This window comes from Delphinapterus leucas, chromosome 2 (assembly GCF_059928025.1).
Source record: "Delphinapterus leucas isolate spDelLeu-1000000601 "Yukka" chromosome 2, BTC_Dleu_Yukka2, whole genome shotgun sequence".
Classification (NCBI taxonomy): domain Eukaryota; kingdom Metazoa; phylum Chordata; class Mammalia; order Artiodactyla; family Monodontidae; genus Delphinapterus; species Delphinapterus leucas.
In genome coordinates this window covers 18,648,628-18,661,289 of record NC_143130.1, presented here as the reverse complement: position 1 = coordinate 18,661,289, position 12,662 = coordinate 18,648,628, and the positions used below count along the sequence as shown (strand labels likewise).

Sequence of the window (12,662 nt, the reverse complement as noted above, 5' to 3'; positions counted from 1 at the left end):
CCAGATAAAAGAAGTTTTACTGTAATGACTACAGAACAATAGAGTAAAAAGGGGGGAAAAAAGTCCTCAAAGATCGATATGTGAAGAAACAAATTAATTTCTAAAAAAGCGCTTCAGTCATAATTTCTGAAACCTGACTTTAAAGTAGATAAAACTCTTCACCTTCAAGAGAGAGCAGTGGAAAGATTCAGGATTTCTGTAATTCTGTCCTAATAGGATATGTATCTGTATAAACATTGTAGTAACATGAATCTCACAGCAAAGTAGAATGTATTTAAATTACCACCTGAGGATTTCTTTACTTTCACTTTCATGAAATGCCTTTTTGCAAAAGCATATCTTTTTTTTCTGACCTTAGTCTTTCCTTTGGGGACATAATAAATTCCAGAAGCTCGTAAAAGAAAATAGCGCCTTTTCCAGGATTTCTTCCCATCTTCTTTCAAATAAAGAGCTCCCTCTAGTTCTGGCACAATGATGGATGTTCCACAAAAACTCTCCTGAAATTGAGATTCCAACGATATAAAACCCATGAAAGATAAAACACATATTTTGTTCACATTTAAACAAACTGTGGCCAACTAGCCTTCAAGCTAAAAATCGTTTTGTCTACAGCTTTGATTGAATGCATATATTGACACTGCATACCATTTGCCAAAAGACAGGAAGAACATGGTGGTTGAGTCTCAGCTCCTGAGTTAGACTTCCAGGCTTCTTGACCACTTAGCTCTGTGACCCTGAGCAAGTGACTCAACCTCGGTGCCTTTACTTGCAAAATCAGAGTAACGATAGCCCCAGCTTCATAAGGAAGGTTGTGAGTACAATCTTGGTATATTATAAAAGAAAGCATTACCTAAAGTCTATTTCTGTTACTGTAAGTTGATAAATAGAAAACTTATTCCTGTGCCTGTAAGTGAAAAAATTACTGTTTCACTGCTAGTAAATGGAAAAATTAAAATATACAATTCTATACATAAAATATTTTGTACATTAATATTTTATTTTTGGCATAATTTTCTTTTCTTTTACATTGAGATACAATTGATATAGAATATGTATTAGTTTTCAGTATACAACCTAATGATCTGATGTATGTATATATTGCAAAATGATCACCATCTTAAGTGTAGTTAACATCTATCACCTCACGCAGTTACACATCCTTTTTTTCTTATGATGAGAACTTTTAAGATCTACTCTTTTAGCAACTTTCAAATATACAATACAGTATTGTTAGCTATAGTCACCATGCCGTACATTACATCCCCAGGACTTATTTATTTTATAACTGGAAGTTTGTACCTCTTGACCCCCTTTAGCCATTTCATGCATCCCTACCCCCGCCTCTGGCAACCACAAATCTCTTCTGTGTATCTATGATTTCAGGTTTTTTGTTTTTTGATTCCACACATAGATGAGACATACAGCTATTTGTCTTTCTCTGTCTGACTTATTTCACTTAGCACTCAAGTTCCATCCATGTTGTCAAAAATGGCGAGATTTCCTTTTCAGGGGATAGTTTCTTATCAAAGAAGAAAGAAGACAATTATTAATACTGTAGTATCAGAAAAGGATAGTGACAAAGTACATTTTCTAGGTGCAGATGTTTCAAACTCAAAACATGCATAGAAGTATATAATTCTTAATAAATTTCTTTTAAAAGCAGTACAAGAAAATTACATATTATTCTATCTTTCAGTTCAAACACTCAAACTTATTTTTGGCTTTGGTTTTTTATAACTCTCAACCTCCTTTCATTCAGTCTCATAAAAGCAGAATAAACTTAATTTTGCATCCTTCAAGTAAATGTATGTGTAGTGGATCTGGGTGACATCTTTGTTCATATCTTTCCCAGTTTCCCCCAGTTTAGCTGGTATTAGTTGCCTTGTCAATAATCTCTCTCTCTTTTTTTTTTTTTTTTTTGGTCCGCATAAATTTCCTTTAATAATTCCTCCATTTCCAGTAGGATTTCATTTTGAGGTTTAACGTATCAAGCCAGTATAATGTTTTACAGTTTTAGTAATTCTGGATTCCGAGCCCTTTAAGATGAAAATGGAAGTGCAAAGTTTACTTAAGAAATTTCATTTTCTTCGTTTCTAACATCTAAGCCTTCATCCTCTTCATCGTCATCTTCTGCTTGTTGATCCTTTCTTAGTCGACAGGTGGATACCTGTCCTGTTCCAGATGCACACTTAGCTGACACTGATCTCTGAAGACGTGACTTTGAATTTGCTCTTATGATATCTAAACGGGATGAACAATCTGGTGGATACAGAGAATTTCAGAAAACCTCTAAATCTTCTTCACCAATCTTTTGTGTATTTTGGTAGGTAGTAGTGGAGACGTCTAAAGCTTTGCCGTGAAATAACATTTCGATAGTGATAAATTCTGAAAATATAGTCTTTATATTCTTTGTTTTCTGCTTTTCAAAATTGTCAGTAGTTTCCTCCAGATGATGAGTTGTTCGAATAGCATACATTGTAGCTCTTTGTAATTCAGCTTCTTTTAAAAAAATTAATTAATTAATTAATGTTTGGTTGCATTGGGTCTTCATTGCGGTGCGCGGGGTTTCTCTAGTTGCGGCAAGGGGGGCTACTCTCTGTTGCGATGTGCAGGCTTCTCATTGCGGTGGCTTCTCTTGTTGCAGAGCACAGGCTCTAGGCGTGCGGGCTTCAGTAGTTGTGGCACACGGGCTTCAGTAGTTGTGGCACACGGGCTCAGTAGTTGTGGCTTGCGGGCTCAGCAGTTGTGGCTCGTGGGCTCTAGAGCACAGGTTCAGTAGTTGTGGTGCACGGGCTTCGCTGCTCTGCAGCATGTGGGATCTTCCCGGACCAGGGCTTGAACCCGTGTCCCCTGCAGTGGCAGGTGGATTCTTAACCACTGTGCCACCAGGGAAGTCCCTGTAATTCAGTTTCTGCCTGTGAAATAACATGTCGATCAGATGGGCTTCTCTGACGTGTTCTTTCTGAGTTAACTGTTTAGCTCCTCAATTCTTTGCTGTTAATGTTGCTTTGAGGTCATCTCGTTTCATTTTTACAGTGGGTTCCGTAACCGAAAGTGGGGTCCAGCTGCTTGCTGCTCAAAAGTCATTATAAAGAGGCCAGTCTGGTGGAAAGGAAACTTTGCTGTATTTTGAATGCCGGCAACTGGTGGGGAGGGCAGACGCCTCTCCAGAGGCCGACTCCCCCCACTGACAGTCAGAGGGCAAGAGCTTTTATAGGTGGAGGGAGGGGGCTACATGCAGAAGCAGCACAGTCAGCTCTGACCGTCATCTTGACATTGATCATCGGTGGTCTGATCAGCGTCATCTTGATTGTTTTAGGTACAGTTAATCTTAGGTTCCAGGGTCGGTTTGTTTCCATTTCTTTGAGGCCGATTCTTGGAATTGTGGCAGCTTATGTCATGGCTACAGTCTGGTCATCATGTAGTTAACTTTTTCCACCTGGTGGGGTTTTCAGTACCTATAAGACAGCTCACCGGATATGGCGCAGAATGTGATCTATGGCCCTTGAGGAGGAACCAAAGGTCCTTGACTTTGCTTAATGACTAAACTATTATTATTTGGTCTCCTTTGTTTTCCTTTGTTTCTGCATTTTCTCACTTCTCGGATTAAGCTTATTCTTTGGCTAATGTTTTTCCACAGACAAAAGGCAGGCTGAGGACATGGGGGGCACAGACCACAGGGTCCTGCTCCCTTCCACTTCCAGAAGCTTGCAAAGGTTCGACTACTTCGGCTTCAACTCTTTCAGCCTCTGCTTGTCGATAATCCTGAAGTTTGGCAAACTCATCAGCCAAGTTTTTCAGGCCCTGCTTTAAATTTGGGGTCTCCATAGAGGCTCACGCGTTGATTTCATTCCCCAGGAGATCTACTCTGTCTCCGCACATAAGCAGCAGCGATCTGGCACAAAACGCTTCTCGTCCCGGTTTTCCAAGCTGTGCCTCCACATCTGGCCTCGCGCGTGGTGGGAGACCCCGGGCTGGGGCCCGACCACAGGGGCTCCGAGGTGCCCAGGCATGTGCGGGGGACGCGAGAGCCCTTCAACGATCTCTTAAATTCAAGCAGATTTGGGGTCCAAGTTCGAAAGCAGGATAATGCTGATTTTTCACAGCATAACATGCTTTGTATTTTCTTTCCCATCCGGCTTTTGAAAAACTGCTGAAGTCTTCCAACAAGACCTATTCAGGCAATTGTGTAAACCAAGGCATAACCAGTCCTTGATTTACAGACAGCTGCTGATGCAATAAGCACTGATTAATGGCCAAGGGCTGTGTCAGGAAACTGCTCACTCCCCTTCCATGTCTGTCTGTGTCCATCACTGCTGGGGATGCTCAGAACCTGAATCTCCCTGCTGCTGGGGATGCCTGGTGCTTTATCTCCCTCAACTCAACCTGGAGACTCTTTGATAAATGCAGAAAGAATGTCCCCACTCCCACCGTTGGCCTCCCTGGGAAACACCCACTGTGTTCTTGGTCCCAGGAACCAAAACTTGTAGCCTGTCTCCAGGACCTTGGGAGTGCATGGCAGCAAGGTTGTAGGGCCTGCTCCATCGGGAACAGGGCTGGGAGTGCTGGCAGGGCTAGAACCCTGTGCAGGGGTCTGGGCAGGCCTTGGTGCCTGGGAGAGGGTGCCCTTCAGCATCAGTGAATTGGCTCCAGATGGGAATGTGGGCCAAGGTGTCAACAGGTCTTCTGAGTTTTCAAGAGAAGCCCCAAATCTCCTAACTCAAGAAAAGGTCAACATGTTGTCGGGGACAACAAAAATCTGTCTGGGGCTCCTATGCCCATTTGTGACCTGTGATCTGGCGTGCATCTGCATTAGGGTCGGGGTACAGAGCCTTGATTTTGAGCAAAGTTGCTATGTGAAAACTCATTAGAAGTTTCAGAAAATTAACCATCAAATGAACTTCTGGAACACAGCCCTGTAAGTGATAATCCAGACATGTGTACCGTACTTTACATGCTGTGCTTCCACTGCCTCCCCAAGTCTTTGTAATAATTCAATACAATACAGGAAACCAAGGTTCTTGGATTTGCCCAATAACACATGAACTTCAACAGGCAGAGGCAAGCTCGGATCAGATCTCTTAACTGCAATCTCACACTTTCTACCACACCTGGCTGCTGGAAGGGCACCTTAGAATTCACTGCAAAGAAGTCACGCCTGACTGTGGAGCACATAAGCAATGAAATATATGGTCAGAGATGAGTTTTATGTGGATTCATGTCTTTTAGTCAAGAATTACGAATCCAACTTCATGAAGAGTAAAATACATTGTCGAAAGCAAAACTTTTTAACAACTGACTCCAAGAACCAGTTTAATTGTCTAAATCGCTATAATTTAGTAATGATTTGATTTTAAAACCCCAAGTTAAAATTTCAGTGTGTCTCAGAATCGCCCATTGTTCTGAGAAGCAAATCATTTAAAAATACAGTTAACTCTCTTTTATTCTACTCTACAAAATTAAACATACCTCAAGCAAGGACTCCTTGTTCTTCGCATTCATTTTCTCATTTGTTTCCTTGCTTTCTTTTTTTCCTCTGTTATCCAAGTAAAAATTCTAAATAAAACAGTAAAAGGTCAAATCAGTAAGTGCTCATTACCATGGTAGCCACTGCACGGAACTCGCGGTCTTGCTGGAGAGAGGAGACATACCTGGAGGAAGTAAACTGTCGACCACAGTGTATGGTCTCTGTCAATCAAGTGCTTATGGAGGGACTTGCTAAGCGCTGACCACTGCCCCACTGGCCAGAAGTAACACCTTCCCTTCCTCCCAGAGGGCACATTCGATGAAGAAACAAGCAAAGAGAGAGATGACTAGCAAAGGATACAATGTCATTTAATTGTTAAATTCCATGGTCTAGAACATGAGTCAAATGCTGGAAGCTGGGAGACCCCAGTGCCCTTGGAAGAGCGCAGAACCAGAGGATGGTAGAGCCCGTGTCCCATGTCCCAGGCCTTTGATCACCATGTAGGATCCCAAGGCCTTGAGGACTAGAGATTCTGGCTTATCCAGAGAAGCACGAAATCTGGATTTTTATAAGCACTGGCAACTAATTTTAATTTTTAAAAACCACGTGGGTCAATCAGAACATAAAGTTTGCTACTTGGCAACTTCTAAGGACAGAGAGAAGCAGAAAGGGCATTTCTGGAAAGAGAACCAGCTTAGCAAAAGAAAGACCAGTTTAGAAGCACTCACGATTTTGGGGGAGTACCTATTACATGCCAGATCCTCAGCCAGGCGCTTTGCAAACATCACCCCCAATTCTAACAGCAAGGCTGTGAGGTAAGTGACAGTGCCCCCATTTTACAGGTTAGGAAACCGAGGCTCAGCAAGGTTAAATAGCTAGGGCACTGCACCCTGAATGAATACCAGGGGCTGAGTGTGTATGATGTGTGTGCCCTTACCACCACACCACACTACCCCTGAAATTGAAGGTCAGTGAAGTTCAAGGGCAGAGAGACTAAACCTCCTCTAATTCCAGCAGCTCCCGACTCAGGGAAGCAGGACCCTCGCCCCCTCCCGTGATCACCTCTTTGGAACATCTGTTTGTGGATTGTGTCAGGCGTGACCACTGCCACAGTCAAAGTATTTAGCACTTTTATGTGGAAATGTAGAGTTTGTAAGATAGTGCCTGAAAAAAATGTATTAAAACTAGAACATGTACTCATGGTGCATAGTGACTAAATTAAGGACCCTCCTGAGTCTAAACACAAATGTTTATTGACACGATGGGAGTGTTTCTCCAAGTGTGATCCCCAGACCACCTTGATGCTCCATAAAATGCATGTTCCTGGGCTGCCAACCTACGGAACTGGAATCTCAGGGGGCCTGGGAATCTACACTCCAACACACTTCCTGGATGATTTTTACTTACACTGAAGTTTGAGAACAGAGTGTATTGGGCAGAGAGGAAGCAAACCGCAGGCAAATAAAATTTGCAGAATTAGGAGATCTCCTAGAAATAGAATGCATAACAATGGCAACTTGCTAACTTAAAGAGAGGAAATAAATCAAGTACAACTCCTTCCATAATTCTTATTGAATTATCTTTTAATATGTTTTTAAAGAAACTTTTATGTGTTATTTGAAAGGACAGCATAGTGAGAATTAGTGTGATTACTCTATAGGGTTTGGAAACGATTCTAATTTTACGTGTTTGGCTTGAGGACGGTGACTAATGTAATATGTAACGTATGCCACCTGCCAGAACTCTACACTGAGGCCTTACAGGTATGCTTGTCATTTCATCCTCACAGGAACTCCACAGTGTAGGTGCGATTGCTGTTTCACAGATAAGGAAACAGAAGGATTAAGTGATTTGCCCGAGGACAATTAGTGCCAGAGCTTTGAGTTTTTCATGACTTTTCTTGGCATTAAAATGCTCTAAACACCATAGGAGAGAACCCAGTATGACAGCGTGGATGGGCTTAATACCACTGAACTGCACACTTAAAAGTGGTTAAAATGGTAAATTCTATGTGTATTTTATGTGTATTTTGCCAAAAACAAACAAACAAACAAAAAGTGATGACCTAGTTGAGAGTGAATGTAGAGTGTGCTCCTAGCAAGCACACTTGCTTTAGGGCCCTAGAAAAAGTGTGAGCCTGTATGAGTTGAAAGAATGGACAGAGACTGTGAGGGAGACTCCAGGGCATGTGTGTTTCATCATCATCTGGGAAAAGGAGGGCACGTGTCGCCCTCTGCAGGACAGATAAGGGAAGAGCCTTTCTAAACATGAAGGGTCTCATTTTATGTAGTTATCGTGAAGGGTCAGGACGTAGCCGTGTCTTCTCTGAGACCCCCCTCACTTTTTCGGCTTCTGAATACCTTTTTTTCCCCTTCCAAGTGATAGTGCTATATTGTGTTTTTGTTTTAATGAAAATGCAAAAAGCACAAAGAAAATCCAAGCTGGAGATCACGCAGGGCAGTCCTTAGCAAGGACGGATTGCTCTTGGGTAAGAATTTGGAGTGCTCTGTAGCAAGCAGCAGAATTCAAAAGTTAATTATCCGTTGGGGACAATCTGAGCGGAACAATAAGGGAACTTTAAAATGGGAAATGAGACTTTCAGTGACAGCCTGCCTCTTTTTCTCACAGCTTCTGAAAATGCAAGATTTGAGAGCAGCAGGATAGGACAGAAACAGCAAATATGTTACATTTTTAATATCGCCTTTCTGGAATAAAGAGTAAATCAAATAAACACTTATCAATCCACGAGTAAATATTTGTGAGTGCCCTTTGCATGTAAAATATCACTGTTCTTAAGAATCTTTCTATCACACTGAAAAGATAAATATAAGTAGATGGCTATATATCTGTAGATGGGGGAACCATATAAGACACCGCATAAATGCAAAATGAGCTAAGTTCTATAGGTTTTCAGAGAGGAAGAACTCACTGTGAACCGAGATGATTAAGACTTACAGAGGAGGTCAAAGTTGGAACTTTGCCTTGAAAGGTGTTCATATTGAGGTAGGGAAAAAGGAATAAAGAGAGTGTGCAGGGCAGGAGGAAAAGCATGTAAAAACGCCCAGAGTTAGATAAATATTGGGGCTCTCTGAAGCAACCTAAATGTCCACCGACAGATGAATGGATAAAGATGTGATATATATTTATACAATGGAATACTACTCAGCCATCAAAAGAATGAAATAATGCCATTTGCAACAACATGGATGGACCTAGAGATTATCATACTAAGTGAAGTAAGTCAGACAGAGAAAGGCAAATATCATATGGTATCACTTATTTGTGGAATCTAAAGAAAAGGACACAAATGAACTTATTTACAAAACAGAAATAGACTCACAGACATAGAAAACAAACTTATGGTTACTAAAGGGGATGGGGGGCTGAGGGGGACAGATAAAGTAGTAGTCTGGGATTAACATCCACACAGAACTATATATAAAATAGGTAAACAACAAGGACCTACTGTATAGCACAGGGAACTCTATTCAATATCTTATAATAACCTATAATGGAAAATAATCTGAAAAAGAATATATGTACATATGTATGTATTACTGAATCACTTTGCTGTACACTTGAAACTAACACAACACTATAAATGAACTATACTTCAATTTAAAAAAAATATTGGGTGCCTTTGGACAAGCAGCCTGGCTAGAGCTGGGGTACACCTGATGAAGACCTGACCATCACTCCCAATTCTTCTCTTCCGCCCTGTGTCAGAATTCACCGATGTCCGTCATCTAGTGATGACTGTGCAGTGCCTCCCCCGAGAATGGCTGGAGCTCATTTCCTTGCCCCCCTATGTTGGGTCTGGCCACGTGACAGGCTTCGGCCAACAGAACGTAGGTGGAAGGGACAGTGCCTCCATCTGAGCAGAGGACCTGAGAGGTGGTGTTGTGTGTTTCCACTCATTCTCCGGCACGCTCGCCTTTCACCAGGAGAGTGTGTCAAGGTGGCTGCTGGTCCGAGGACGACAAGAGGCACGTGGAACTCCCTGGATCTGACGCACATTCTGGAGCCGTGGACAGAGGACCCGATGACCTGCAGGCCCCAGACAGAGGAAACACCTGCTACTCTAAGCCACTGGGATTCTGAGGTTGTGTTCATGTCTCCAACCCTGGCTGATACACATGCCCACACTGGTTGCTCAGGGGCTCTGGGGCACTGAAGTCAAGACCAGACTTTCTTTTAAAGTAGGAGCCTCTCCTGGAGGCCGTAAATGTGATGCCTGTATGATTTTCCTTCTAGCTGGGCCTGGTCCCGGATGGTCAGAGATGAACCTTGGCAGGACACGGAGGTTGGAAAAGAGGAGGGACGCCATGAGGTCATTTTCCCCCACAGTGGCTGGTACCCTTCTACACCCGAGGGGAAGTGTGACATTGTGGTTCTCTCTGCTCTTCACTCGTGCAACCAAATAAACCATCACCACCACCAAATTTTGGTTAAGAAACAACAAACGGAATGAAAATTGCCTGAAATATCAATAGTGATGACTGTTGGAATGTGTGGATGATTTAACTTTCCTTTCTTCTACTTTTCAGTTTTTTTCCAATAAACTGATATTAATTTTGAAGTCAGAAACATACAGGATGTTACTAAAAGAAATGAACAGCAGTACAGCAAGCAGGCGACCTTACGTTAATATGTTTTCCCAATACCTTCTCTGAAAAAGAGATTCTTCAGGCTCCTAGCAAGAAGAACAGCTAATGTTAACACCAGGGTTTGTCTCCCTCTCCAGACACAGACCTCAGGCCTCACGCATCTCTTTTGGTTTCGGGCCCCCACTGGTCTTTGCACAGTGGGAGCTGTATGTCAGCGCAGCTGGGAAAACAAAACTCTTTGGGTTACGGCTGAGTTTCATTTGTTCATCTGAACATCTGGCACTCTTTTAGGATGAGCAGACCACCCTGTGATTACAGTCAACTGGGAAGAGGAACTTTCCTAACGCCAACCAGACCGAGAAACTAGGAGAAACTCAGCTGCTTCGTCAACAAAGTTGCTTTAATTAGGACAGTAAGGTTCTACTGCCCCAACCTACTTTACCCCAAAGAGGCGGGACCACGTGGGCAAAAGGGTCCCTGTCCTGACCCCATGCTTTAGAGGGTCCCTACTCTGCCCCTAACCTCAGGTATTTCTATTCCCCTACACTGTGAACCTAAAACTGCTCTTAAAAATAGTCTATTATCTGGACTTCCCTCATGGCGCAGTGGTTAAGAATCTGCCTGCCAATGCAGGGGACACGGGTTCGAGCCCTGGTGCAGGAAGATCCCACATGCTGTGGAGCAACTAAGCCCACGCGCCCCAACTACTGAGCCTGCGCTCTAGAGCACGCAAGCCACAACTAGTGAGCCCATGCGCCACAACTACTGAAGCCTGCATGCTTAGAGCCCGTGCTCCACAACAAGAGAAGCCATCACAGTGAGAAGCCCACGCACCGCAACAAAGAGTAGCCCCCCCTCGCCGCAACTAGAGAAAGCCTGCGCCCAGAAACGAAGACCCAACGCAGCCAAAAATAAATTAGTTAATTTATATTAAAAAAATAGTCTATGAAAAAAAGCTTACTCATGTGCTTTGTAAATGGACGCTGCCGGGAATCAAATGGCCGTGGAACTGTATTTCGGTTCCACTGGCTAGCTTATTAAAATGCCAGAATTGATAACATGCTGGACATTGCATTCGTGGCATGTATTTAAACCTGCAATGAAAAATTCTGAAACATTTTTTTGCATGTCAACATACAAATGTGTGAGGTGGTACATCACTTCTCAAACTTGTTCTAGGGGGTTTGCAAGCACAAAAGTTTGATCTTCATTCACAGAGGCAGCCTTCATAGAGGTCAGCCATAAGGGGCTGTGTGGGAAGAGAGTAAGGGGGTCACTGAGAAGGAGGGCGAGGACACAGCTTGTGGAGGGACGGAGGGACAGGAGCTAGAGGTCCGAGGGAGATCCGGAGCAAAGATGCTCTCGACTGTGGTCCCCACAATATTCCTTTCCAGTGCCAGCCCGAGAAGCCTGGTCATGCTTCCATGAGATGCCTCTGTATCCTTTCAATAATCATGTTAAAAAGTTCTAGGTAGAGCAGTTTTTCATGACCAAGCGATCCCCAGTGCCAGTTACGGCAGTGTCTGCACACCCAGGAGTCAGCAGTAGCTCTGAAGAACCACTGATAGTCTTGGATCCTCATCAAGGTTCACGAGTGAGACTCCTATGTGGTTCCTTCCTCTTGGGCATGAAGCTAAACCAGTGATGTCCCAAAGTAGCTATTCAATGGGCGGGGTGTAACAGCAGCCAGCAGGAGAATTCATGACTCTGCTTTTCCTCCTTTAAAAATGAGGTGATCTGGGACTTCCCTGGTGGCCCGGTGCTTAAGAATCCGCCTGCCAATGCAGGGGACACGGGTTCAAGCCCTGGTCCGGGAAGATCCCACACGCCGTGGAGCAACTAAGCCCGTGCGCCACAACTACTGAGCCTGCGTGCCACAACTACTGAGTGTGTGTGAGTCTGTGTGCCACAACTGCTGAGGCCCGCGCGCCTAGAGCCCGTGCTCTGCAATGAGAGAAGCCACCACAATGAGAGGCCCGTGCACGCAACGAGGAGCGGCCCTTGCTTGTCGCAACTGGAGAAAGCCCTCACGTGGCAACGAAGACGCAACACAGCCAAAAATAAATGAATAAAATAAATAAATTTTAAAAAAGGTTTAAAAAATTTTAAAAAATAAAAATGAAGTGATCTGCTATTACCTCTCTAAGTATAGACCAGTCATCCTGGGGAAATTCCTTCCTAATTAAGCATCTTTTGGTCCACAAATTTGCAGGATCTGGTTTCTCTCCGTCACCTTATTACAGATAACTTTTGTTAAATTAATTAGACAAGGAGGCCACTGGACTGCGGGGACTCCAATGCTGGGCAGCCTACGTAAGCAAACCAAAATCTGAGCCTCAAGGTTACAAAAAACCGAAACCTAAGGGCATCCGATCACAAACAGTTACCTAGGCTACAATCAAATAATTTCCTTTCTTGGTTTCTGTACCTTCTCTCTGTAAGTCTCTCCCCTGGTTCTTAGCTGAGGAGTGCTCCTGATGACTTCTGATTTGGTTCTGCCGGATTCGAATCGAATTTTGTTCAAATAAACTCTTAAATTTTTTTAATATGCTTCAGTTCATCTTTTCTCATAGGTGACCGCTGAACTT

The 12,662-nt window shown here is 43.3% G+C and overlaps 1 protein-coding gene across 1 annotated transcript in view; it reads right to left on the bottom strand.

The window, feature by feature from the left end:
• APBB1IP (amyloid beta precursor protein binding family B member 1 interacting protein) overlaps positions 1-12,662 on the bottom strand; it is a 102,510-nt gene that overhangs the window by 24,453 nt on the left and 65,395 nt on the right. Inside the window, exons 8-9 of the mRNA XM_022580347.3 lie at positions 5,470-5,556; positions 354-497 (exon numbers count right to left, since the gene is read on the bottom strand). Coding sequence (XP_022436055.1) covers positions 354-497; positions 5,470-5,556 — 231 coding nt within the window. The remainder of the gene's footprint in view (positions 1-353; positions 498-5,469; positions 5,557-12,662) is intronic.